The following is a 27972-nucleotide window of genomic DNA, read 5'->3' as shown; positions in this document are numbered from 1 at the left end:
TGATTCACAAAGTTTAGTTGTTTTTATTAAATGTATGGATGATGATTTCTTCATTGTGATTTTTAAAGGCACCGTTACCTGTTGCATTGCCTTGATGGCACATGTGTACATGTTGTATAAAATGTGCATTATGAACTTAAGTACACATTTCTTCATCTGTAAAATTCTGTAAAACTGAATGAAATGAAAAAAACAATAAACTAAGTGCAGCATATGATTCAGTCACCAGATATGAATCATATGGTCTATTATACTGCAATACACAGCACAGTAGTCACTGGTATTTGACCGTAGGAACAGTCTTGTTGAGGGTTCTCTCTCGTCTAATCCATTCACAAACTGTGTGTGAATGTAAATGTAAAAATGAGATTTTTGAGGTGATTTATCTCTCATAACTTTTCTTCCTGGCAACCAGTGACCATGTGGAGTGATAGCTCTGGTTGGCCTGCAGCCTCATGGTGATCACAAGACTCCAGGAAGTCATTGTGCTGTTTCCCAAAAAAATTGGCACACAATTCCATGTAAAATCATAGTTTGACACTTTTACAATTCTGTCTTTGTCCAGATTAAAGAAATGAATTACACCATGTTAATGTGTCTTTAGTGAAGTGAAGTAGAAAGATCCAGGTTACCCCTGCTTCCAGTCTTTATAAGCTCAGCTAATTCTCTCCTGGCTCTAGCTGCATAGTAAACACAGACATGGGGAGCACTTTATTAGGAACAGCCTCAGGCCTGGTTCTTCATGGCATCGAATCAACAAGATGTTGGATACATTCCTTTGAGATTCTGCTGGCGTGAATGTTGACACGATTGCATCACACCACACTCATCCAGTAATCTCCTGTTCTACCACATCCCGGAGGCGTTTGCCTGGATTCACATCTGGTGACGGTGGAGACCACTGAAGTATGCTGACCTCATTGTCATGTTCATGAAACCAGTTTGAGATGACTTTAGCTTCGTGACATGCTGCATGATCCTGCAGGAAGGAGCCATTAGATGATGGTAAATTGCGGTCATAAAGTGATGCACATGGTCAACAGCAATACTCAGGCCGTGGCTTTCAAACCATGATTGATTCGTATTAAGGAGTCCAAAGTGTGCCAAGAAAATATTTCCCACACCATTACACTGCCACCATTATCCTGGACTGTTGACACAAGGCAGGTTGGGTCCAGGGATTTCATGCTGTTGATGCCAAATTCTGACCCTACCATCTGCGTGCCTCAGCAGAAATCCAGACTTTCCAGTCTTCAGCTGTCCAGTTTTGATGAATCTGTGTCCATTACAGCCTCAGATTTTTGTTCTTGGCTGACATGAAGGGGAACCTGGCGTGCTCTTCTGCTGTTGTAGCCCGTCCACCTCAAGGTGCGACATGCTCTACATTCTCAGAGGCTTTTCTGCTCACCAAATTTATAAGGAGTGGTTATCTGAGTTACCGTAGCCTCTCTGTCCACTCCAACCAGACAGGCCATTCTCCTCTGACTTCTTTCCTCAACAAGGTGTTTCTGTCTGCAGAACTGCTGCTCACTGGATGTTTTTACTTTCTCCCACACTTCTGAGTAAACTCTTGTATGTTCAAATATTAAAAAAGAAATCTACATATGGTTTTCTGTATGTGCACAGATTATTAAAATGTGTATGTACAGAACTAACCAACACAAGCACAGGCGCACACACACAAAGATACACATTGTCAAGTTTACACACACATTTGCACACAGACACACAGGCATATAGAGATGCACACAAATACACACAAATGCTCCACACCGATGCTAAGTGCTCTTATCTGTGACTTGTGTAGAGGTGAGTGACAGGAAGGGAGGCGCAGGGGGGAAGTGTCCTTTAGGTGTCTTAATTATGGCTCCTCTCCTCCCTCTCGCTGTCACCATCCCCAGGGGAGGGCAAGACAAAAGGAAGGCAATGTTTCATCTCTGCTGCCTTGGTATTTCAAAATTCCAAGGGGAGTAAGAGAAGAGAGACAGCAGGCTGTTACGTTGGAGGAAGAAGAGGAAATCAAGTGATGCTTCCCTTTTTCCCTCTGTTTCGCTCTTCTTGCCTCCTTTGCGGCTGTATTTAAAATAAGCCACCTTAATAAAAGCATTTTAAATGGCGTCAAGGCAGGGAAAAAGGAAAAACTTGATTACTGTGACCGTTTTATTTAATGAGCTCAAAGCCTCTGGCTCCGACTTGCTATTCGTTTATTACTTTGTTGTGGAGAGATATATGTGACAAAATGGAGCAGAGAGAGTGAGAGAATGAGGCTGAACGCTCTTATTGCGGAAGTCATCTGTGGCGTTAGCAATCGTCTTTGTGATTTACACCTTCCTCAGAGCTCACCTGGGTTTTTTTTCCGGCTCTGCCAGGGGAACGCTGTTCCGCCACGACAGAGCGGAGGGTGTCAGAGACACCTTGGCAGGTAGGCAGACACAGAGACAGCCTGCTGTTAATTATTGATGGGAATAAATTGCACTCATTGGATGTTTGGCAGGGCAACACATGGCGGATGTGAATACAAATGTGTTTATGAATGTGTGAGTGTTTGTGTGTGCTGAGGGGAAAAAATGGCGAGAGAAAATAACATTAAGCAAAAGAGAGGGAGATTAGAAAGAAAGATGAGGAGACAAGTTGCAGGAGGAGGAGCCGATAGAGTGATGGTAGTGATACCTGGTAAAAAGACATTAGAGAGATGCAGAGGGAGTCTATAAAACCAAACTACTCCTTCATGTCTCTCACAAGTGTGATAAAAGCACAGAGCTGCAGCACAGGACGCTGGCCGTTCCATTTGTGCGAACAGAACGAGGGAAAATTCAAAAATAAACTTTTATACACGAATGCTAATAGAAAATGATTTTGTGAATTTGCCTACACACACACACACACACACACACACACACAGAGACATACACACACATTCTTAAAAAGGTCAGTGCGTTTGTTTTGGGACACACAAGCTCTCTCGTGAAAATATTGACTGAGAAAAGGGGAGCAATGCAAAGTGTGGTCTTAAAATCAGATGGGCAAAGAGCACAGCTTCTTATCTGTATTCCAAGAGCCTGCCCTCTTATAAATATTGGAAGGAGGACACTGGTGGGGGAGAGGAAACGGCCAAATGGTGCATTTGAGAAATGGCACACCTGAGCACCGCACAGAATATCATCTCCTCCTGTCAGATCTCATCCCATTTGATCAAAATAATTGCCACATTCATCGTTATCATCAATTCTGTCATCTTCACCGGCGCCATGGCCATTCTCCGTCTCATCATGGCTTCTTTGGCTCCAAGGGGGGGATTTCGGCATCAGATCAAATGCAGGCCATCTCATCTGAGAAAATCACTCATAATGTACCCTCATAGTCATCACCATATTCATTGCTTTAATGCTACTGACATTTTGTTCACCTATTTAGATATTCTGACACCTGCAAATCTTCGGCCGGTACAAAAATAGCCTGCTTCAGCCACGTGGGCTCGTCTATCATAGATGTCCAGAGAGAGGGCCCTGCTGGGCTTTGGTCTATAGTGATTCTCTGCACAGTCAGCATGGAGATGAAAAATTCAGAAAAGAAAAAAAGAGTCAAGGACAGTACGATCACCACTTGCCTTGAATGAGGGTCGACACCCACCAAACAATATCACTGATGTTCTCGTTCTGGCGCTGCAGTTCTTTTGGGGTATAACTAATTAGCCTGTTAGCCAACTGCCAATCTGCTAAAACTGACAGACAGCCAAATATTTAACAATTAGCATTCAGTCACAATATGAATAGACAATACAAGTCTAAGGTTGAATGGTGAATAAGTACACACACTCTGGCAGTGTGTGTTTTTTTTCTCTAAGCCACACCTCTCTATGTGTATCTCTGTCTGTCAACCTGGCTCCATTGTGCAATTCACTGGGGCCCTCTTTGTACTACTGAAACTGCTTCCATCTGCTTCCACTTTAACAGGCTAATAATACTGCACAACACAGGGCAAGCGGATGGTCAAACCTCAGTCAAAGCAGGGATAGCTCACACACCGGCGATCAAGTTCGTTTGTCGTGGAATGATGAAACACACGCACATCCTCCCACACATAACACAAGCCCACATAACTACTTGAAACAAGAGACCTGCAAATGTACAAGCAAAGTTTTATTACTGGCCCGGGTGAGACAACAGCTTTGCCCTGTCAGAGAGTGTCAGTAAGACAAAACAGACCTACACGCACCACAGTCACCTCCCAATTTGTCATGTGGCGATACACAAATGCACTTAAAAGCATTTCATTCAAGAGTCTACTCATATTAAAGTGAACAACCTTGTCATTAAACAGCAAAGCAACATGGAAAATAACTTTCTGTAAAACCATGTTTATGGACAAAACCCGTTTGTATGTAGGAGCTTTCAGATCCATCAGCATCTATTAAGAGTGTTATGGGTACAAAGTTAAATCCCTCGGGGGAAGTAAATGTGCAACAAAGTGCTAATGATAATGCGAGAGGAAGTGGCGACGCTAACTTGTTTTTAAACACTCCTTACCTTGGCCATTTGGGCCTGCACCCCAGTGGCTTTGAGAGACGACACGGCCTTCTGTGCTGCAGCTGGGCTGTCAAAATCCACAAAGCCATAGCCTGGAGAGAGGAGAGGAGAGAGGGAGCGAGGGAGAGAGAGAGAAGAAGAAAAAAGAGGAGCATTAGAAAAGAAAAAATTAAGGCAGATGACTAACAAGGAGAATGACAGGCACTTGGTAATTGTAGCAGTAATAGGTTGGTAACATGACTACACAGACTGCCAGTTCTCATATCTGGTGAGCACTACATTGTTTGATAATTAGTGACACTGACGCTCATAGGGGGATGCTATGCATCTTAATTAGCAGCATGGATGAGCGATTCAGTAATAACAAGCCCCGGCACCCTGCCCACCTCCACCTCCACACACACACACACCCACACACACACATACTGATACACTTATGCATGTGCAAACACACAAACAAAAACACACAAGCACTGAGTAGTGTACAAATCAAGAATGAAGACCATCGCCGCTGCAATTCTGTCAAAGAGAAAATCTGATTTGTAGTTTAATGACAACTCGTATGCCTTATTTCAACAAGTAGAATAATTCATGTGATGGTAATTTATGAAAAGTCCATGATTAAAAAGCCATGATTAAAGAAATATTACACACATGTACACACTCATACAAACCAATTCTTCAGCACATCATCATTTCCAGTTTTCACTTGTTCAGCCTTTTGATTTTTGAAGACTGTGAAGCTGGCTGGTCCACATCGTGTTCCTCAACAACCGGCATATTAACACAACCCCATTTCACAGCCTCCATAATCCTCTCCCCGGTAACAAATCTCTCAAAGGTTGACAGCATACCAGAGCTACTGCCATTTCTCTCTCTCTCTTTCTTCAACTCTAGCTCTCTTTCATACACATAAACACACACTTATATTTCTCACAATTTTCTGTCCATCTTCTTACAGTCGTCCTCTGTCCTTCTCTGTCTCGAACACTCTCTCTGTCTCTCTCTCTCTCCCTCATATATTTTCTGACATTAACAGCCACCAGCCCCCATCTGGAAATTCATCAGCGGAGGAAAGTGGAGGGAATGAAATTTGCTGCTGTGATTTATGAGTTATTGTGATCCCGACGTTCTGCGGGATGTATCGGAGACGGGGGTCACGTCTGTGTTAATTAAAATTTGGTGGCGGATTAAAAGCAGTCAATGGTGCCCTCTGATCCACTGTTTCAGAAGGAAAGTGTAATTAGAAAAGGATAATGGGTGTGAGGTGGGGGGGCAGGGGGTGGGCTCACTGGCGTGGTTACCCCATCATGTTAGAAACAATCATACACTCACACATATTAGCACACACACACAAACACCTTGGTTTCGCACTTCGCCTGTGTGCTGTTCACTTTTCACAATCAACACACATCTCACTTAGACGTTTTGCGTGTGTGTCTGTGTGTCTGTGCGGCGGTGGTGGTTGTGGTGGTGAGGGACTGGGGGTTGGGGTCATTTTCCTGTCGGGTGGCGGTGAAGGAGTGTGGAGTAATGTGAAAATCATAACCAGTGGCGGAAGAGAAATCGAGCGCGAGGACTGATTAATGGCCAGCTGTTAGAGCAGGGCTGGGAGGGGTGGGTCTTTAATTGTGGAAATATGAAGAGCCCGAGTGAAATGTGCAGATTCAAATACCAGTGACAGTCAGAGAAACTGGACCGTGAAAGATTTTTTGTCTGTGCTGCAAGTGGCCAGTGTTTCCCACCTTTTATTTAACTTAAGCAGGGACGATCACAGTCCCATTCAGCCTGATTTTGACCCAGAATTTGTCACCTCCTAATTTTAGAATAAAGCTGAATTTTTGTGCCAGATTGGTTGTCTTTGACGTTCAGTTTGGGGGCATCACAAGACGATGAACGATCTGGCTCTCAGAGAACCGGGTGGATTTCTGGCATGTCAGAAGCTGTGGTTGGCCGTCCTATGTTTAAGCCACTCCATGGTCTGATTCCCCACATGTCTTCTGTCAAAACATCATTTTCAACTGGAGTGAGATTGTTTTCATATTATTGGATTAGTATTAGTGCAGATTTATATGTACAACCTTATATGGAATTAAATAATTTGATGAATATTTAAAAAAAAGGCTTTCGTTCTGTATTCTCATCTACTCAACTATTTTTTTCCAGTAAATTTCAGGTGTCAGCTTAGTGAAGAAAGTTCGTCTGGCTGCTGTCCGCCCACAGGTCTGCTGCTTCTGAAGAAAGTGATATCTGAATGGGGGATGGAGATGCTGATATGGATTTCCACTAACATCTACATCCAAATTCTCCTACAGGTTTTCAGCAACAACTCAATGGCACAATGACACATAGAGGTGTTTTCTGATCTGATAACCATATCGACAGGACTGCATTATTTGTCTGCCCATCACTGTCGCAAAATTAATCTTTTTATGATATGGCCAAGGATGTGGTTAAGGTTTGGTTAGGTTTAGACGCAATAATGACTGGATTCTGTTCAGAGAAAATCATGGTTTGAGTTTAAAATGTACTGCGTTAAGGTTAGGGGACCTTCGTCATCATGATGAATATAGTAACCCTGATTAAGGTTTGGGGATGATTGTCGTCATGTTTAAAAGAAACTAATGTTGACTCCGTTTGAAATAGGAAATGAACAGCACTCCCCTGTGTTAAAAGCTAATGTTGTGTTGACCCTTCCATCCACCCTGACTTCCTTCCTATGCAGACTTTCACTCTAGAATAATTCCTCCTTTTCTCCTGTTATCTTTCCTACACCTTCTAACTGGCTTTGACAGAAGACCACAAACACGTCAGTTTGGGGCACTGGCTGAAAATGACTGATGTTGTCTTTCTTCTTCGCAGAACAATCTCGTTTTCAGTTAGGCTGAGATCCGGTGACTGCGAAGGCTATAGCATGTGATTCGCATCATATTTATACTCATTAAACTGTCCAGTGACACCTCGTGTCTTGTATGGAAGCATCCTGCAGGCATCGTGATGTTTTTCCACTCAATTTATATTCAGGGTTTTCTCTTTAATTTGTCACATGTCTGTGTTTTTCTGGTAAAAACACAATTCAATGAAAACTGTTCACAATGGAAAATCCAGGGTATTGAGGAAAACAACAACAACTTTTGGAAACATGTGAGGTCTTTTAAATGTAATTTTTCAATGCACCACAAACAGCTTTCCAGTCACCTCCATTGTACTGGGATGAAGACAGAAAAATGAAGAGACAGAGGTCTCGTAATCTGGGTGAGTAAAGCCAAAACTATCTGCATGGCTAGATGCCACCAGATGTGTTTTTTTAATGTAATTTGGCTGAACTGACCATTTAAACAAAGTGAAGGAGGAAGATTCAATATCAACAGCACGTTAAGACAGTCACACAGACTGGTACTGAGCGGCGGCTGAACCTCTTTAATAATGGGATTATTCCAATGGCAGATACTTGGGAGTCCCAATTACAAATTTAATATTCACCCACTACCACCTGGAGTGCACTTATCAAACTTTCAGCAGGGTGAGGATTTTAGAGAATGCTGACCTATATTCAGATGGCTCTGAATGGAGGAGGAACAGGAGGGCAGGGTGGAGAGAAAGACACTGAGAGATAGGGTGTGTACAAAAGGAAGAGGGTTATTTGGGGTCAGCTGAATCGACACTGAGCGAGCTGCCTCCACTTACAGTTTTCTCTTCTCCTGTGCAGTTGCTGCAGCTGATGTATGCATAATGATTCTGTATTGTGGACTGTTTGATCTGTAGCCACAGGGTAAAACTGTTAAAGGCTTGTTTTGTTGGAAAAGTGAATAATAATTGAGAGACATGGAGGCAACTCAAGTCAAGGCAGAGTAGTTGTGGAGGTTATGGAGAAGTCAGCGTGATTGTATTTGTGTGTGCGTGTGTGTATTTGTGAGCTCTTCCACTTCAATACTTGTGAGAAATAGTTTGTAGCATTAGAATATTGAAGTTAAGTGGGTCATTCTAGCTCATCCTCACCATTCAAAGAGTAAAGGATAGGTTAATACGTTATATTCAGATGAATAAGAATTATTCATTATTGTATAACTATGTAAGTATTAAGATTTGGAGTTGGGTTTTAAACCTAACTACACTTTGATTTTTTTTCTTTCTTTATGTGGAGGGAGATGTAAACTATAATGGCATTATAGGTACTGCACATATGGTTTTTTATACATTTTTCAAAAGAAGACATACTCATGTTTGGACATAAGTGTGCAAACAGTATCCAAGCTTTATGCCTATTGGCAGCAGCTGACTGAGATCGTATGACCAGCGTTGCTAGGAGTTGCAACATCAACCTCATGGTGGACAAGCCCAGTACAGTCCATGAACACCTCCCCTCTTTTTTTTTTTTTAACAAAGCTACATAGTGTTGGTTATGTACCACATTGCAACTAAAGACACCTGTCCCTTCAACATTAGAAATTGGCAGGACACATTGTGCTGTGAGGTTTGTATTCCACTTGGAAATTGGACACTACTTAGCCTTGCTCACTGACATTGGCATTGATCTCCACTAGATGTTACTTTTCATTTGTTCAGCCCCTGTTGAGTCATCCACAGCTGCTACATACTCAGTGCTGTGTTTGTCCGGCATTATACTGTAGAAAGGATGGGGGTAAAACTGGTGTCTGTCTTTCATGGGTTTAGCTGTAGTGACGGTAACCAGACTGTCAAAACTCACAGGAGCGGGTTGTCCTTTAACTTCAGCTCATTCTGTGATTTCAGATTTGATGCACAGTGTCACAGATTAACTACAGGGAGTGCTCAAACCACTTACGGGACTAAGAAACCGGCAATAATGATGTCCACCAGCTGGGTAACTGCCTTTGTGACTTTGTGAACTTTTCTTAATGCCTTCAAACACAGATTTTGATGTTTTTATCAAATTATCAGTAGAAACAGTGTCAGTAAGTCCCAAAGATTCTCTCCTCTCACACCAATGAATGGAGCTCTGTTGCAGAAGAAAAATAAACAAAACTTTAATTTGTCAGAACACCAACAATATACTTGATGTTTATATCTTAGTAAAAATGGATTTCATCTTGACTTTAAGTTCCATCATAAGGACTGGCATAAATGTCCAAATTATGTTAGATCATCCAGGGTTATTGGAACACTGTCTGATTTTTAAATGTTTTTTTTCAAGCTGCGCAAACAAAATTTTATTCACTTCCATTGTGGTGGAGGAAGAAATTGTTCTGAACGGACAAATACATTTTTACCTGGCTGAATAAAACAAAACCTGTCAGCATGGCTCAGTATAATCAGAGGTGGAAGTGTAAAAATGTCATTTTATAATTTTGGTGAACTAGCCCTTTAAAACTAGGTTTGTATACTTCATTACATGAGTGTGTACATTTGCAGATGCATTTACGCTGATCCTTGTTCAGTCACTGAGCAGAGGAAGTCGATTAAGTTGTGAGGAAGCAACAGGGTCAAGGAGCCAAGGAACAATGTTACACTCAATTTATGACATCGCATTCAAGACGCTTAAACAACACATGCACACAGATGTTGCTTGACAAATGAGTTTCTGAGGCCAGCAGTACATGCCGTACTGCTACTGTATTCAATATGGGTACTCTAGAGTTACTATCTCAAGTGGGATACAGAGGGCAAAGTGTTGCTTTGAAGCCTCTGCAGCAACACAAACATCCAATCGATAGCTGTCACTTAAAAGCAGCTCAAAGTGACTGGCTACATGCGTGGCTGCTGATAATTCTGCTGCACACTAATATGCACACACACACACAGACAGAGCTGCTCAAGCGCACATACATCCATACAAGCACACACTGGGAGTTATACACACACGTACACAGACACACTGTATGCACAGACACACAGACTGTCTGTCTCTCTGAGAGAACACGAGCTGCCATATCATATTTCCTGGTCTGGCTCTAACAGGGAGCCTGTCAAGATAAAAGGAACATCTTCAATCAGTTACTACAGCATGATGCTATAGTTTGCTACCACCACTTCCACTCTACTGTAGCCCCAGTGACTTTGCTTGTATAAATGTGTGTGTATGTGGCAGGGTGCTCCCTAACATAGTCCCCCCGCGGAGGTCTAGAACTACAGTAGATGCCCCCTCGGGCTACGCTCCACACAAAAGTCTTCAGTGAAAAGTGGAGATAAGGGACTCATTACAGTGCGTGTATCGACATATCAATCATCCATGCATCATTCATGCATTCACCATCAAATTATGCTAATCCTAATTACTTCTGGGGAAATTACCATTCTTTATCTGCTAATAGTCGGGATTGTTTGGGGTTTCCTACCCACTATATCCACCACCATTTTCCCCAATATTTTCATTTTTCACATTCTCATATTCAGCGCTAATGATCCCATTTTGCACCGTGTACAATGGAATAATAATGCTCTAAGTATGAATAATGAATCAGTGACAAGTCACGGAGCATTACAATGGTGTACAGGGCAAACAGCGTAATTGTTTATGTCCTTGTGAGTCATCAAGAGGAGTTGTGAAGCTGCTGTTGCACATGGGTGATTAATCATTGTGGTTACACGTATGTTAATAATCCCTACTTTGCATGTATAAAAGTAATTATGGTTAATGGAGGAGATAGATGGGCCACTCCATGGACAAATATGCATAGCAATGCCTGTAATATGACTCTTATGATTCATGGTATAGCTGGAGTGCCGCATCTTGTTCTATCGGGGGTATGTGCATCATTTTGACCTCAAACTGCATATACACAGAACGTGTGTGCAAATGCCTGCATGTGACCTTTCCTGTATTTGTATATTTGTGAGTGTGTACATACCCCACATACAGTATGAGCACTGAAATTACTGGAAAATTACTACATTTGTTGATCAAAAGTAAATTAATAAATGATGATGTTTGGTGCTGCAACTAGTATGTCAGAAAGAGTCAATAATGCCCTTCTAAAGTTTTGAGACTCTCAGGTGATGTTGAGATTATTGATTAGTTTTTGTGTGACCACTAGTCCAAACCTCAAAGATTTTCAGTTTACAGTGACAGGAAACAGAGAAAAGAAGCACATTCTCACATGTGCAAAACGTGAACCAGCAATTATTAGAAATTTTTCTTTGATGATTAAAATAATTACTTGATTAATAAAACTGAGGATGATTCATTTTCTGTAAATCAATTAATTAATTGTTTGGCACTAGTGAGGTTTTTCCTCTTTTTTACATCACTGTAAATTGAATAAATCTGTAGCATTCACCTAAGATGGAAAATTATGATGACTCTTTTTTTCTCTACTTTCTGAAATGTATTAGATTCACTAATTAAGTGATTAATCCTCTAAAAATAGATGACACAGCTGCTCTCATTGAGGCATCACAGTCATATTTATGTGACTTGTCCTCACAGAAGGAATTCAGAAAAAAAACCTACTTACAGAATGAATGAAAAGAAGCCATTGAAATATTTTATTGCTTGGACATTTATAGATGTCTACGGTTCATTTGGGGATTTCACCAGGCCTCTGCCCGGCAGGGAGGGTGGGTGACGGTTTTGGGAGGCTGCGGTGAGCTGTGCAAACACTGTGGGAGAGGCATGGGGGTTTTAAATAGCAAGATGGACCCATGACTAACTGCGGCCAAGCCAAGACCGCCTTGGTCACACTCCAAACCCAGAGAGAGCATCCTCACTGGGACTGCATTCCTCTGTCCTCCTCCATTTATCCTGCAACACCAGCAGCTGACTGATGATAAATTTTGCGGCTACCCTCCGCTAAACCATGTGGAGGTGTGTGTGCTTGAATGTGTATCTCTGTGCTTGTGTGCCTGTTGAATGGGTGTATATGACCTCTAACTTTCTTGTTTGTGTGTGTGTGTGTGTGTGCGTGTGTGGGTACGTGAGTAAACAGGGGAGGATCATAAATCTATCTTTTAGTCCCACAGAGAAAGATCTGCAATGTTTTTTTTTTCTTTTTTTATGTTGTGTATTACAATGTTAGCTTTGGGCTAGGCACTTCTGACCACATCACTGCCATCAGAGCATTAACACCACAGAAAAGTGAAAAGTCATAAAACAACACTTCCCCAATAAAACTACAGCCTCATCTACATCTGAAAACCTACAAAATAAAAAAACTGTAAACACAAAACAGCTGCAAATCAACATAGTGTTTCTGCACGCACAAACTTAAAGACAGATGCGGTAAAATTAGCAAGAACTTGCACCATGCAAACATGAAATCACTATTATGCACCCATAGACACACACTCAATATAAAGATCCCTCATTTACTTGTCCAGTCCCACCATCCTGCCTGCCTTGTGCTTGGAGACAATACCCATTTGTTGTAAAATAACTCTCACAGCAGGCTGTTTTATATTAGACACTAGCGAGGAGATAGCAGTACAGGCAATTAACTTATCAACCCTGCAACATGGATTTATAGCTAAGGCATTCGTCTTGGGCTGAAGCAGCCAGCCTACTGGCTCTATTGTATTTCCTGTCATCTTCTCTTGCAGGTGTAGGAGTGTCCTTGTCAGAGAGCTGCAGTCAGGATCTGCAGAGGGCAGAGTGCCAGGGCTTAGGGCCAAGGGGGCCACTGGCAGCTCATTGTGCTGAAGACAAACTGAGCATGAGGTTAAAAAAAACGCATCCCTCATTCAATATTTGTGCAAGTATTACAGATTAATTCTATATAGCAACGCAGTTACAGAATCGATGCATATAGTAGCAAAAAGATTGGATGCACGTTAAGGATGGAAGCTGGTTAACATTCATCCAACCCTGATGCCAACAACACGTTTTCTCTTGCTCTGTCTGTCTTTAGAAACTAATTCTATAAATTCTTCAAAAGCTATTTTGATAATACTGAAGCAGAGATGAAATGTGAAACCCAGTAACATGTTATATGTGAGATTAATATTTCAACTGGTCAATATTAAAATATTTTAACATATGGGTTAATTTCCTGTCTTAGCATTTCTTTCTTTTTTCTTCCTTTTTTACTCTCTTTCCCTAATTAATTCATATCTATTCACACTCATTAGCTATAGCACAGCGCCATATGGCTTCTGCTACATTTTCAGCTCTAAATTCAGCCTGACAGCCCAAGACACTATTTAAAATATGTTGTGTTACCATCTACACTGTGCTGCTAAAAACTGTTATCAAGACAAATGGAGTCTGCTATCGGAGGAACTTGCTTCCAGTAGTTGCCTGTAAATTCTCTGGAGATACAAGATTATCCTCATAGACCTGAGGAAGCATTTAAAAAACAAAGTATTCACACATTTAAAGAATATCTACTCATTGCTGCCATTCACTGATTTAAAGTGGCAGAACATGTTGTGAAAAGGACTTAAACGTGCGCAGACATGGTCGTCATTCAGATCTTTAAATGGCATCGCCGCTCACCGCCTGGGTCGCTCCATCAGCTTGCTTGCTTAACAGCAAAACCCCCGTGTGTTTGGTGCAACATGTGAAGAGCACTCGAGAAAGGTTTGAGACCTGAAGGGTGTTAATTACTTGTCAAGAGGTTGTTAAAATGAGACCTGTGGCACAAAAAAAAAAAACAAAAAACAAAAAACTGAGTGGCTATACAGAACCCCCACACAGATATCAAACACACACACACACACACACACACACACACTAAACACGACCACTTACCACATGTGTCCAAGCAAACACAAACTAGTAAATGCCAGCCTACACACACATGGCAGCGCAATCACACAAGTTATGACATATATAGATACTGTGGCAATACAAGTACACCCACACTTACACACTCATACACACTCAGGTTAGAATGTCAAACACCCTTGAATAGCTGCTCATTATTGTACCTGTTGATGTGAAAATGCCACAAGCACTTCAAGCCCATTTTTACACAAAGAGCAGGTGCAGTCCTTCTGTCATATTTCTCTTTCACTTCACCTACAGAATGTCTTCCAACACCTGCCCTCACTTCAATCCAGCTATACCTGGAGATTAATGACTTTAATATTCATGCTGAGTGCCATCTTATGTGCTGCCATTTTATCCCCATTTGGGTGGAAGTTTGTAATAAGCAATCTTATCACGCCATGTATGAGACCTGACAGCACCACCAGTGAGATGAGAGGGACAGGCTAAATATTTGAATAAAGCCGGATCAATGAAAATCAAGCGCCCTCTGAACATAGGGAAAATCTTCAGGTAAAGACAAACATTAAAGTCTGGACAGAGACAAAGTGAGCGTCCTATTCCTCTGAACGACTACACAGCACTTTTTTTTTTTTGACTTGCATCTGTTAGTCATTCATGAGGAACGGCCTGGCCGCCTCCAGCTAGCCGTCCTCTTCATTGCAGTTTTGATTTATACCTTCCTTAACTAATCAAGGGTATGATCATTAGTCAGGGGATATTCAGGGGGCCAGGGCCTTGTCAGGTCAGTGGAAGGCCATATCTCTCATTGTGGTTCCCCTGCCATCCACGGGTGAGGTCTGGGATAAGAGATGACTGGGGGTACGCCCCCTCACCTTCCAACACTGCCCTTTGCGGCATTTGTCAAAAAACACAACAAGCAAGGGAGCCCATGGTTGTGTTGTTAAGTCAGTGACTAGAGAAGAAAGCCATGATGGTGACAAAAATCTGCAACAGAGAACTGCCAAGAGCCTGTTTGTGCTTTGCTGAAATTTATTACAGATTCTTCTGTCTTTGTTTAGATCCAGACGACAGGCAGTGAAGAGCAATTCTTTAGAAATGAACAAATACAAATTTCACAAATTTGCAATGGATCTGTGTAAAAACAGACTTGGGAAACCGTAGTCTATTTTGGATGTCACCTCATGACCTCCACCACACACACACACACACACATAAGCATTAAAAATACATGCACATATACAAGCGACGACCACACTGCGTGCAAAAAAACAGCACAGGAAGTGGGGGCGGTACAAAAGGTCAGAGCTCAAGGAATGCGCCGCTGATGACCCAGTTGCTTCTATTTACGACAAACTTGGCCAATCATACGCCTGCTTGGGGAACAGCCAACTTGGAACTTACTGGAATGTATATGGGGGGGGGGGATAAAGGAGGGAAAATGGATTTTTGTGTGTGTGTTTTTGTGTGTATGGGATTGGGGGGGGTGGGGGGGTGGGGGGGGGGGGGGGGGGGGTGCTAACAAAGGCTGTGGGTGTTATCCAGGGAAGTTCTGCATGCTGAATCTGTCCAAATCAATGTGATTGTCCCTCAGCTATTGCTAATTAGCATCATTAATACGCAGTGAAAGCAGGAAACGGCACACACTATCTCTCTCCCTCCCTCCTTCAGCTGATCTTGCCTCTTTCTGGAATGGCTTTGAGGGAACAGAGGCATTTGGAAAAGGTCCGCTGTTGGCCGCACTTCAGTCGAGATTCTCATCTGCACATAATTCACTTTCAAAGGGCAGAGGGGGCGGCAAAGAGAATCCTTAATTGCGCCGGCACCGTGTACAACATAGACAAATGTTTATATCTCGGCCTTCTAATGAGAAACCAATAACGGATGCAAAAAGCACTCTCTCCCTTTCACTCCTCCACCCCTCCTCCTCCAACCACCAAATACACAGATACACATGCACATGACAATGAAAAACAGGCCTTTTTGGAGAGTGTCACCTCATTCATCAATAGCCCTTATGCTCGGAGTCATGCAACACTCCACTCAGGCACTGATGCAGCAATAAATCTGTTTTGGTAGAATGTAACATTGCCTATATTTCTCCATTAGGTGGATCCTGTGGTAAGGGCGAGGGATGCTTCGAATTGTAATGGTCAAGCTTCTGACAGGCTTACACAGTACTGAGGCTGTATTTGTAGCCCAGCATGGGAAAAAAGATTCAATAGGAAAGAAAGTCAGTGTGTCCACATTTACGAACTGTATGTAAGGCCGGGTGTTCAATCGGACATCTATGCTGCTTTAAAGTTCACAATCAAATGTTTAGACAGTTAAAACATGATTTTGATTTGTTGGGACAAAACAGGAAGTTAGCGTGTTACATCAAGTCACCCACATAACAAAGTAAAGGCGACAGTAATTCCTTAAAGATGCAAGTTTATGTAATGCCCTTGTGGGTTTTTAGCATCCTCATACAAAATGGATAGGAAGCTACTGGGCAAAGAAATGAACAACAAACTGCCAAACACTCAGCCACGGGAGACTATCTTCTCATCTCATCTATCTCCCACAATTCAGTGCGGTGGGCCGTCGCGGCAGAGCACCAGTCAGGCCGGTGAATCTCGGCACAGCCTTATCTCCCAGCGGCGGAGGAGGAAACGGAGGTCCTTTAAAGGGCTGAGGTCATTTCCTCTGCCTCTGGGCACTGGCAGGAAAAATAAAATGTCTCCATTCGGTCAGCCCTGCTTTATTTCAAATGCCGCCGCTGCCTTTTAAGAGGCCCTTGTGGGCATGGATGGCAAATGAGCGGTTTTGGGTTCTCGCAGTCTATTCCTTTTCTTTCTCCCTCTGCCATCCTCAATCCCCCACTCCATCTGTGATGCAAACCCCAAATCTCTGCTGTATTTCTACGGTAAATGTGGAAGCACACAGACAGATATAGAGATGGACAGAGCAGGAGAGTGAGAGAGGAAAACAGAGACAAAGAGGGAAGGAGAAGCAGTGTGGAGGAGCATGAGAGCGAGAGAGGGAGAGATGAAGAGCTGAATGCCTCCACTCACCCACAGCGCTTGACAGCCCTAAAGCCCTTTCACAACTTCCTGTTCCCATTTCTCTCTGAACTGGGCTACATCCAAAGCGTGTGTGTGTGTATTTATCAGCATGCACAGTTTATGTACATCTGTTGTGCACCCTTACAAGAGTATAAGTGTGTGTGTGTGTGTGTGTGTGTGTGTGCCTGGAAAGCCTGTGTGTATGTGTGTGTGTGTGTGTGTGTGTGTGTGTGTGTGTGTGTGTCTGTGTGTCATAGAGTAAAGGTAGGGAGCGAGGGAGTGAGTCAGCGCTGGGAAGATAGAGAGGCTCATTGAAAGGCCTGCGTGGTGGAGGAGAGCAGCCAGAACCGGCAGACAGGCAGGCAGGCACACATGCTGTGATGTTAGGAAAAGGATTGATAGATCTGTTGCATGGCTACTGCTGCTGCAAGAGCCTAACACACCTCAGGCAGATGGATGGGGAGTGCGTGCGGGGGTATGATTAGTCTTTGTGTGTGTGTGTGTGTGTGTGTGTGTGTGTGTGTGTGTGTGTGTGTGTGTGAGTGTGCCCTTTGTGTTTGAATGCGTGGGAGAGGTGTATTACATGATCTTACTGTGTAGTTTTTTTTTTTTTTTGATGTGGTACTTAAAAAAAAATAGGGTTTTATCGCACTTGCACACACCCATCTGGTGAGGGGAAATGTATAGATATATGTGCGGTAGAAGAGTAACAATGTGTTCATGTTTGTGCGTGGGTGCCATATACCTGTGCTGGCTTGTGTGTGTATGCACACTAAAATACATGTTTCCCCGACACCTGACCTGTAAGTACCGCAAGCGTCATCACTGTTTTTCTGCTTCTCTACAACACATAGCCTTCACTCCCACGCTCACTTTTCCATCTCACATATTATCTGTACTCCATCTTCAACATCATCTCTCTCAAACTCATTTTGTTTCATTCTTTTTATAGGCATTTTTTACATATGAAACACTTCTGAAAGGCATTCATCAGCATTTAACATCCATTATTCATTATTCATTATTATTATTATTATTATATGTAGTGAAATACTACATCTAGTCTACAGGTATGTAGACTGGATACGTGCAAAGCTACACTAACACAAACATCCCTACAGTAGCGCAAGTAAACAAGCTGTGGAGGCAAGTAACCTGTAAACCTGCACTCTAGCCCTGTAGTTTATGTAAAGAATCTAAGTTTATGTAAAATCTATAATTTATGTAAAGAATGGAACAGAAATATGTCCAGGAGAATCAGTCATGGTGAACTTGCTGCATGTAAAAATATAGTCATCAAGCAACACTATGATCCAGATGTCTTAAAAATTCAGGAGCCCAGTTCTAATAGTCAGCCAAGCTTCTGCTTTATGAAGTACTTTTCATTGTAGCCAAATAAATTTCATTGCATGTTTACTTGCTGCAACGTCATATGCAAAGTTTCTTTATGCAACAAATTACACTGTAATAAATTCTGGGCTTAATTTTTTTCCCCTGGCACCTCGCCATATCACATCACATTGTGCTGAGGAAAAAGCTGAGCAAGTTTAAACTTTTTTGCATGTGTGTTTTTTTTGTCCCAGAACCCTCTGCATTTGCGCTCCCCACTGCCTTGAAGCAATGGATGTACTGAATAACATGAAATAGTCTGTGTTTTTTCAGCAGTATGACAACAGCTTGATGGTGGTTATACCAGATGGTGCAAAAGATACAGTAAATCAAAAAGGTATATGATCATCATAATAAAGGACATACTGTACCAACAAAATATAATTACAGCACAGTATTAAAATGTGTGACAACAGTTTTGACAATATGAAGTCAAATAAAACCAAAAGCTTTTGAATAAAAAAAAAAAATGAAGGTGAGGAAACTAGAGTGGAAAAGTTAGTGAGTAGGAGATAAGTCAGCCTCTTTCTTTTGCACCGGCTGACTGTCAATCTTTCGCTCTAGCTAGCTCTCTCTCAGAGATGACTGCTTCTGACCTCTTCGCTATCCCATTTTTCTCACCTTGTTTTGGCAGTGCACTCACTGAGCTGAACTAAACACAAAATAACATCAGAGGGGGGAGGAGGTGGGAGAGGGAGTAGAGATGGAGGTAAGGGATGCTCGCTGTGTGATGGTGGCACAGTGGTGATAAGCAGCCTCTCTGACATTTAAACAAGTGTCAGGGTCAGGGGGTCAGAGGACTGGAAACAATGCGTGACTAGATCAGGGTGATGTGTCGATTTGGCTTTGTTGCCAGGAGCACAGACGCACGCCAGCCCATCAGGCTTCAATACACCTGCTTGGCTCGTTTACGCTTTGATACCTGCTCACCTTTCAGGAGATAGTGGGAGAGATGTGGAGTTGTGGGAGCAGAAAGTTTTTTGTGTAGTTTCTCTTCTCCTCAATCTGTCTTTCAAACATTAAAGAACTGTAATTTTCTCCTCAAGGTTACTCCTCACACTCTGAACACATCTCCCCTCTGTTCACCTCCCTCTCTCTCGCCGGGTACAGAGCAGGACCATCCTTTCCACTCATAAAATATGTCTGCTTATATTTGCTCCTTGGCATTTCAGCAGCGCTGCATTCCAGGAGGGTGACTTATGGGAAACGCTGTCTCCCACACAACACAGAGCTAAGCTGAGCTGATGTTTTTGTGCTGTGCATAACTCTGGTCAGCTGAACACAGAGAGGGATAACCTGTGATTGAGCGCGGAGCATTTCTTCCATCACAGAAACTGAAAGAGCCTCACCTCTTTTTCTCGTCTCAATCCGCCTAACCTCCCTCAACTGTGCCGTTCTCCTCTTTAATCCACCCTGTGCCGTGTCCTGTGACCTGTACAGACATCCTTCCTACCAACATGCATCTAGTCTTGTCTTTAATAGCCCGTAGGATTCACTAAAAGGAACCGTCAGGATAATCAGCCCTTTTCTTTCTATCCTCTAAAAGGCAAAGGGTTCTTTTCCGCAACATTTTGACCCAGAGAATGCCTGGCAGGATAAACTCAGGTGTGGAGCAGGGTTAAGAAGACAGCTTCACCTTGGAAGGCCACACTTCAGAGCCCGGGAAACCACAAAAAGCAATTAAAAGTATTGATGGAACTTCAATAGCTCTTAAACAGTGCTGCCAGACACCTCGGGGCAAGTAGCACACTAATCTTTTTTTTTTTTTCATCCCACTATCGCTCTATTCTCTCCCTCACTCTCCCTCTCTCTCCACTGAAGACTAGGCTGGTCCTGATCATTACCAACTGATTACACAAAAAATCAAACGCACATGAAATGTATTTACAGCTGTGTCAAGCAGGTGGCTGAAGTGAAAACAGAGCAAAGACCCCGGGAAGGTGAGTGTGACAATGATAGTAATTAAAGTTTATCTAATCCCAACTAGCTTATTAGCCCTCTAATTGGTCGTGTATGTTCAAGCATGTAAGTGTGTGTAGCGTGTGGGCTCAAGAAACAATTTTAAACGAGCCACTAATGTCATCGCTGCATGTGAGCACAATTTACTGTGCAGACACTAATGGACCTTTTACAGAAACACGCTTTGCAAAAGATTGTCTTCCATATGACAGAGCAGGAAATCAAGGAGGAGCTAGGAAAGGGCTGGAACAGCAGCTGCCTGCCTGCTTATCCTCTGAAGCAGGGCAGCGCCATCCACAAGCAGGGTTGTTTACCCGAAGCCTCCCTGCAGTGTAAGCCAGCTCCTCGCTAAATCGCTGATTTATGGCACGAGGCGTCACTGGCTGATCACTGTGACAAGACACAGCCTACAGAGTGATGGCTGGTGCATTATGGGTGTACAAGACCGACAAACTAATGACTTACCTTTGCACTGGTTGGTGTTCTTATCCAGAATGGCCTTGGTTGACACTATTTTTCCATACCTGCAAAGACGGAGAAATAAAATTTAGTGTTTTTGACTCAGAATGACCCACAGGACCTTTGACTGGTGGGGTCGTTCACTCAGATTGCCATCCTGTGGTTAAAGTAGCTGTTTTATTTTCCATACTCTCTGCCATTTAGTTGCAGCTAGCAATTTGCAAAGTAGCACAAATGTCAAAAGCCACTGGAAAGAGAAATCACTTGAGGTTAATAACATTATGTGTATGGCTGACTTCAAATGAATGTGCAGCCCTCTGACATTTCAAGGAGTCACTGAACATTTTCTAAAGGTCTAAATGCAGACATGCAGGGTGAATGGTCTTAAAAGTTATGTTGTTATATTAGTATACAGTACGACATATACAAGGTTGATTAATTACTTTCACATTTAAAAACTAAATCAACAGAAAACAGTCTTGATAATGTGTTGATTAGTGAGCTTTAGAGGTGCTGGCAGGTGGATTTTGTAACCCTCATACAGAGCCTGGTTAGCTGTTCCCATTGTGTCTGCTAAGCTGGCTAACTCCCTGATGGCTCCAGGTTCATATTGAACAGATGTGAGAGTGGTGTCAGTCTTCTCATCTATGTCTTGGCAAGACAGCAAAGAAACATATTACATAACATTCAACATAATAGTCAAACTATTCCTCCAACCTGATGACAATACTCATATACCTTATTGCATAATAACCTGGTTAAAATAACTGGTTACACTTTTTGTACCTATTCATGAGAGGGATAAGATGGGGAAGGTGCAGTATATGGATGGCCTTGTGATACCCAATAAAAAACTGAAATTGCCAAAACTGCAAGTCCACTCTGCTCAAATCTAACATGTTGTTGACGTGGCTCAGCTCTGCATACACAGTGGATTGAATTTTTCGGAACTGAAAGACTGACCTTACTGACTGACTGACAGTGAGTTATTCTATCTGCTTGTCTCAGCTAAAACTGTAACATGTTGCATTGTGTGCAGGGCAAGAAGCACTGTAGCACTCTAAATACAGTTTGAGTGTGTGTGTGTGACAATCTGCATGTGTGGACATACTCCATATATTTACATATGCTTGTGCAACTCTGCTTCAGCTTATACAATTACATTTGTGTAGGTGATGTGTACATGCCTGTATATACTGTAAATACATATGTGAGAACAATTCCCTGTGTGTTGAACGCACTTCACAATGAGTGAGCAGAGGAAAGACGGCTACGTTCTATACGTACACACACACACACACACACGCACACAAACACACACACACACACACACACACACACACACACACACACACACACACACACACACACACACACACACAAATACACACATTCTGTAGGGAAGAAGCGGTGGTGCATCCCGGCCCATATTTCACCAGCAGGGGATAATTGTGCCATTTCTCAACGAGTGGCGGAGACTCTATTTACTGCATGCTGCAGTGGGGTGGGTGGTGGATATGAACTGATGAGCTCCGAGAGGAAAACTACCAGCACACACATACAAACACAGATACTGTATGAGTACACACACACGCACACACACACACACACACACACAAATATGAACACACACACAGCACTCACCAATCAGTGGATTGTCTCTCTTCAGCAGATAAACAGGCCATTTTAGCTATAGGGATCCATAATCTACCGCAACAGAACAGGACTATCGTGCAATGTTTGATCACACTGAGACACTCTTAAGCATAAGTACACAAAATGAACATGAAACAGTGAGTTTTGTTTGATTAGAGAACATGCTGAGCAGGGTTAGCAACTATAGCATCTGTTGAGGGGAACTTACAAGTAAGAACTGGTGATGTGGATGAAATATTCATGGTACATGTGATTTTAAACAGCTATAAAGACATACATATATATTTTGTATAATTCTTTGAAATTCAACTGAGAAACCGTTTGTTGATAAAATAGCTAGATGGGAATTAGGACTAGGACAATGACAAACTGAAAAATGGTGATATTTTCAAAGCCTCAGTTGCCATAGAAAACAATAAGCGCCACTTTAAAAAATGAATAGTAAAGTGAATATGACCAAAACACTTCTCTGCAAACTGAGCAAGAACAAATAAAGGTCAGAAAATAATATCACTATTATAATGCAAATATAATGCAGATAATATTTGAGTTTTATGCCAATAATACGATGGACTCCAATATCACAGTATTGATATCATATTGATTTAATACGGCTCTACAGTACATGCAGGCCAGTGAGCCAGTTAGTGTGTTTGTTCCTGTACGCCTATCTGTTTATTTGCACACAGGTGTCTGCCCTGCTTCAGTACTTAAGTGAGAAAAAAATGTATGCTTTCAGTCTGGGAAGCAGTTAAAAAGCACAGTGCTTTTGGCACAAATTGGGGGAAAGTTCTCATTAAAACTTTGTTTGGACTCCGGGGAAGCGGGAGACAGTAGCGTTCCAATGCCAACTCATCATGGCTTGCCTCATTAAATGTTAAAGATGGCTCATCAATGCATCCTATCCACAGTCCAGATACCCGCCACAAAGACACTGCAGCGAGATGAAAAGACAAGGTGGAAGGAGCCAGCTTCGTGGCCATAATGGAGACATATTGGAGACGGATGGAGAATGTGATCAGCATGTTCATTGCATGTGGCTCCTTTGCCTCTCTGCCAGGCAGGCCTGGGGAGGCTTTGATGTGACAGAGGCAGTCCCTGTGAAGCGCAGGTTTAACACCGTGATGCTGCGGCCGGGATGCAGAGACTGTCTCCACTAATCCTATTTCAATCACTCTCGCTGCCTCTTATCTCTGACTCCGCTGGCCCTCGGCCCTCAGCCCTCCCCCCTCCTCACAAATCTTTTCCAATCTCTTGCTCTCTCTCTCCCTCTTCCTCTCCCTGTACTGTATCCTTCACTTCCCTCCTTCTGACTCTCTCGTCCTCCTCCCTCCTAATGGGAATCCCATGGCAATCATTCTGATGCAAGATCGGATCAATCCCAAGAAAAGAAGACGCTAGAAATGAAACTGTCTAAAAAAAATAGAGGCTTCATGAGCTATTTTAGGATGATGAAAATGTACAAATTGTGGTGGATGTAAAACGTTTGACAGCTGTCTGGACACCGAAATGTGATAAAACTGAAGCTGAGCCAAAAAGCTCAGCTATGTTTTCAGGAGAGCAGCATCATGCGCACGAGTGACATTCCAGCACTGCATTTCTTTCTTTCCCTGCTCTCTTGCTGCATGAAATGATCCAGGCCTATTTTATTTATGTCATCAGAGCTGGGAAAGTGAAGTGGCTCTTTGCTGTGCGAGGGTAGAGAGAGAGAGAGAGAGAGAGAGCGAGAGAGAGCTGGTCAGAACCACAACACGTCACTGTGGTGGTGTGGGTACACAGGAAAGCACATGCTGGAAAGGATGGACGGACCACCCAAGTGCTGTGCTCAGACCTTGCCCTGAGCTTTTTGGACACACTCTGCAAAGGTCTGTGAGTGTGTGGGTTTTTACACAACCCGGCAGTGCCTTGAACTGTAGATACTGTAGGTGAAACCTGAACTCAGACTGAGACCACTTTCTCCCGTCTGTGCTCTCCGAAGGTCCTTGTATATGTGGTGTATTTGGTGAGGTGTGAGTGTATGTGTCTGTTCCTTTGTGTGTGCCAATGTACTGTATTTGCATATGACTGTCCATCTGTGCCTGCAGATGAAGACTTGATTACAGTGTATATGCCATTTGAGTAAACTGGTTCCCACTCTTTGATCGAACAGAGAAAAGAAGCAGCAAGAATGAAAGCTATGCAGGAAGGGTTATGCTTTACTGTGCTCAGCTGTGAGACTGAAATGTATAAAAGCAGCTCTGTTTAGCACCTTTGCACCACCTGTGCAGGGGCAAGGGGGTAGGGGGGGCGCAAAAAGCATACTATGGAGAACAGTAACTTCAATTTACCCCCTCTTGTCGGCCTTTACGCAAAAATAATTAGCAGAATGTAGATACTGCAGCTGAAAAAGAGAAAGGTGCCACACTGAGAGTTCTGCTCATGTCAGAACAGGTGCAGCAGACTCCCACCATCCAGATTCACTACTCGCTCTGTGGAGCAAATATCACCCAGAGGCGTTTTATAAGCTTAAGAAGTACACTGTTTTATTATTAAAAAAAAGGTACAACAGTCACATTGGTGCTCCTGTAAGTAGCACTGAGAAGAATTCAAAATGTATTATTCATGCCAATTAGTTCAGGTAGTGACAACTGTTACACCAATTTCCTACCAACAAACAACTGGAACAAGTATCTGCTGACATCATATGTCATAATAAGTTTGTAGGATGAGTCAATCTCTCAGTAAAGTCTTGTTGTTTAAGACATCAGTTGTCCGTCAGCCAGTTTTAGTGAGAGGAACAACTGCATGTTGTTCAACAATATGTTCCTGGCATCACAGATTATTGCTGTTTCCTTGCTTTTAGATTTGAAACAGGCAGGCAATTAAGTAACATTTGTGGTGGGCTTGTAAACATTTGGGAATAGTTTAATGGTTATTTCTTTCTTCTTTTTATTAATTATCCACAGAGTATTTTGTTCAGAAAACTATTTGCACATATAGTGAAAATTCCACCCATTCTAGTACCACTCGACATTACCTACAACTTTATAGGATGTGTTTCATGTTGTTTAGCCTTTGATGCTAATGCAAGAGACAGATGTCAGCATGGCAGACACGCAGAGAGGACAGAGCAGAAGAAAAAAGACGGAAAAGAAGCATGACTTCTTTGTACTCTTATATCAAAGATTAAAAAGGAGAAACAGGATGTGACAAAGAGCCAAATACAAAGCGGATGACAGATGACAAATCTCAGGCAATCAGCACGAACAAACACTCAGACATTCACACAGGAGTCTTAAGAGTGTATGTTGTTCACATTTTGTATCTGTCTGTATACATAATGTATTTATAATGTAAATGTAAACCAGGCATCTTATTGTATAGAAATATTAAGAAAGATGCTTTTGTGAAATGCTGCTGCTTCTGCAGTTGCTATGCGACTATTGAAAACCTGTTAGGATCCAGCTAAGTTTCAGCTGTACCTACAGTATACGCATTTATTTCTAATGTTTTGCACTATGAGTACGTCAGACACACTGAATTGATAGCAGTGTCAAGGACATACAACAGCAAAAAGGATGTGACATTTTTCCAATCTCCAACTGAAGGCACTGAATGTATCTGCAGTAAACTGTTTACTGACATCTTTCAAAATTTCTAATCTCAAAACCGGGTTATTCTGTGGCATCCATGCAGCTGCTTTACTGACCCAGAATTTGAAATTCAATTGCGTCTGGGAAGTTGAAATTGAACAAAGTATTTTATGATCAGTAGCCAGCCAGCTGACGCACAGTTTGTACTGTAAAAACTTAAAAAGAGAACTTGGCACTTGAAGAAAGATTCCCAGAGGAAAGAACGTTATGACAGAGGGAAGACAGAAGGACAAACTGAAGAAAGAGGAGCCAAGCTTCATAAATAAGAAACATTTTTAGAGACAGGTAAAATAAGAAGGCTGGTGGCTAAAATAAGAAAGCCGATGAAAATAAAGGACTTTTACAAAGAATAAGGATAATGGAAGAAAACCAAGAAAGGTACAGAAAAGACAAAGAGACAGAGAAGGAAATATAATACAATAAAATACAGAAATACAGTGAGAGAAATGAAGAGAGGAAGGCAAAACTGTCCTGATGGACACCTGGCAGGGAGCGGAGCAGCTGTTCAGTCCACCACCAATGACTTCCTCTTATGACCTCTGAGCCTCTGAGCTGGCTGTTTGCTGGTAATGGCCTTTATCTATATGCTTGCATGGAACCGCATGGAGACGATGACACATTTTAGCCAACTGACTCCAGAGTTGACCTTCAACTCTGCTTTTTTGTCTTAAGCAAAAAGTATCTTGTTGGATGAAAGCTTGAGGCTGCCTGGCTTGGTTAATCAAATTACTAGGTGTATTTATTTTATATTTTTTGCTTTTACAAAGATGTACATGTATATGATATCATTCCAGTATACTATTGTTAAATGATAATGGTGTCTAAATTAGAAAAGTATCACACTGTAAATATGAAAATACTGTGTTGGCAATGACGAGCAGTAATAAATCAAAAACCCTCAACAAATTGGATAATTCCTTTCTTGGCTTTAGCACTCTATCTTTTTCTTGGCAGAATTTCATCAGGTTTTTTAGGTGCTGGGATTCCCCCCTGTTTTGTTGGCAGGTTTGCGGTAAACTGGCAAATGTTTAGTTTCAAACCTTTAACGTCTCCAAATGCAGGAAACATCTTGGAACAAAAAGGTAATCGAGACGTAAGTGGTTGTGTTTTTTCTTTTCTTTTTTCTTCTACTTCAACAGGTCACATTCCTGGGGTGACGCTGCAGGACATCTGGTAAATCTGGGTATCATAACATAGCAAATATAATCTGGTAGACAAAAAACAACACAATCAACATGCAGTGTGAAGTCCATTCATTTCCAGAATTGAGTGATTGTGGTACCTTGGCCAGTGTGTCATCACACCAGTCTGTTGAAGTTGGCCATGTTCACACACACTGTGGTCATTAGCTGTCATCAACTATTCTGATTTCAATTTTTCCTCATTTCCCCACTGATGTGATCTCTCCTCATGAACATTCATTTTACCTGGCAAGTGTGTAATGGATGACAAGCTGATTAGAACCATTCAAACTTTCCCACCTGTCTACAGAATAGCAGGAGGCAGCAACACGGCCTCTGGGCTCCAGTCAGGCAATTTATGAAGGAGAAGAGGGTGATTTAAAAGTTTCAACATGTGTTCAGAATTCATTGGTAGAGTTCAATTTAAAACAATTCATCCTCAAATTATGGCATTTTTAATAAAAGAATGTTTTTAAAATT

General features: G+C 42.2%; 1 protein-coding gene across 7 annotated transcripts in view; it reads right to left on the bottom strand.

Annotated features, from left to right (window-relative positions):
* rbms3 (RNA binding motif, single stranded interacting protein) overlaps window positions 1–27972 on the bottom strand; it is a 265127-nt gene that overhangs the window by 113733 nt on the left and 123422 nt on the right. For all 7 annotated transcript variants that reach the window (XM_071501325.1, XM_071501326.1, XM_071501322.1 and 4 more), the window contains 2 exons: window positions 21030–21088; window positions 4527–4618 (listed from right to left, as the gene is read on the bottom strand). In XM_071501325.1, the coding sequence (XP_071357426.1) occupies window positions 4527–4618; window positions 21030–21088 (151 nt within the window). The remainder of the gene's footprint in view (window positions 1–4526; window positions 4619–21029; window positions 21089–27972) is intronic.

The sequence above is a fragment of the Trachinotus anak genome, unplaced genomic scaffold (genome assembly GCF_046630095.1).
Source record: "Trachinotus anak isolate AG129_WGS33_773 ecotype Australia unplaced genomic scaffold, CSIRO_AGI_Tana_v1 ptg000016l, whole genome shotgun sequence".
In the NCBI taxonomy this organism is placed as follows: domain Eukaryota; kingdom Metazoa; phylum Chordata; class Actinopteri; order Carangiformes; family Carangidae; genus Trachinotus; species Trachinotus anak.
Note: the sequence above shows the minus strand (reverse complement) of the source record. Positions and strands in the feature narration are given on the sequence as shown.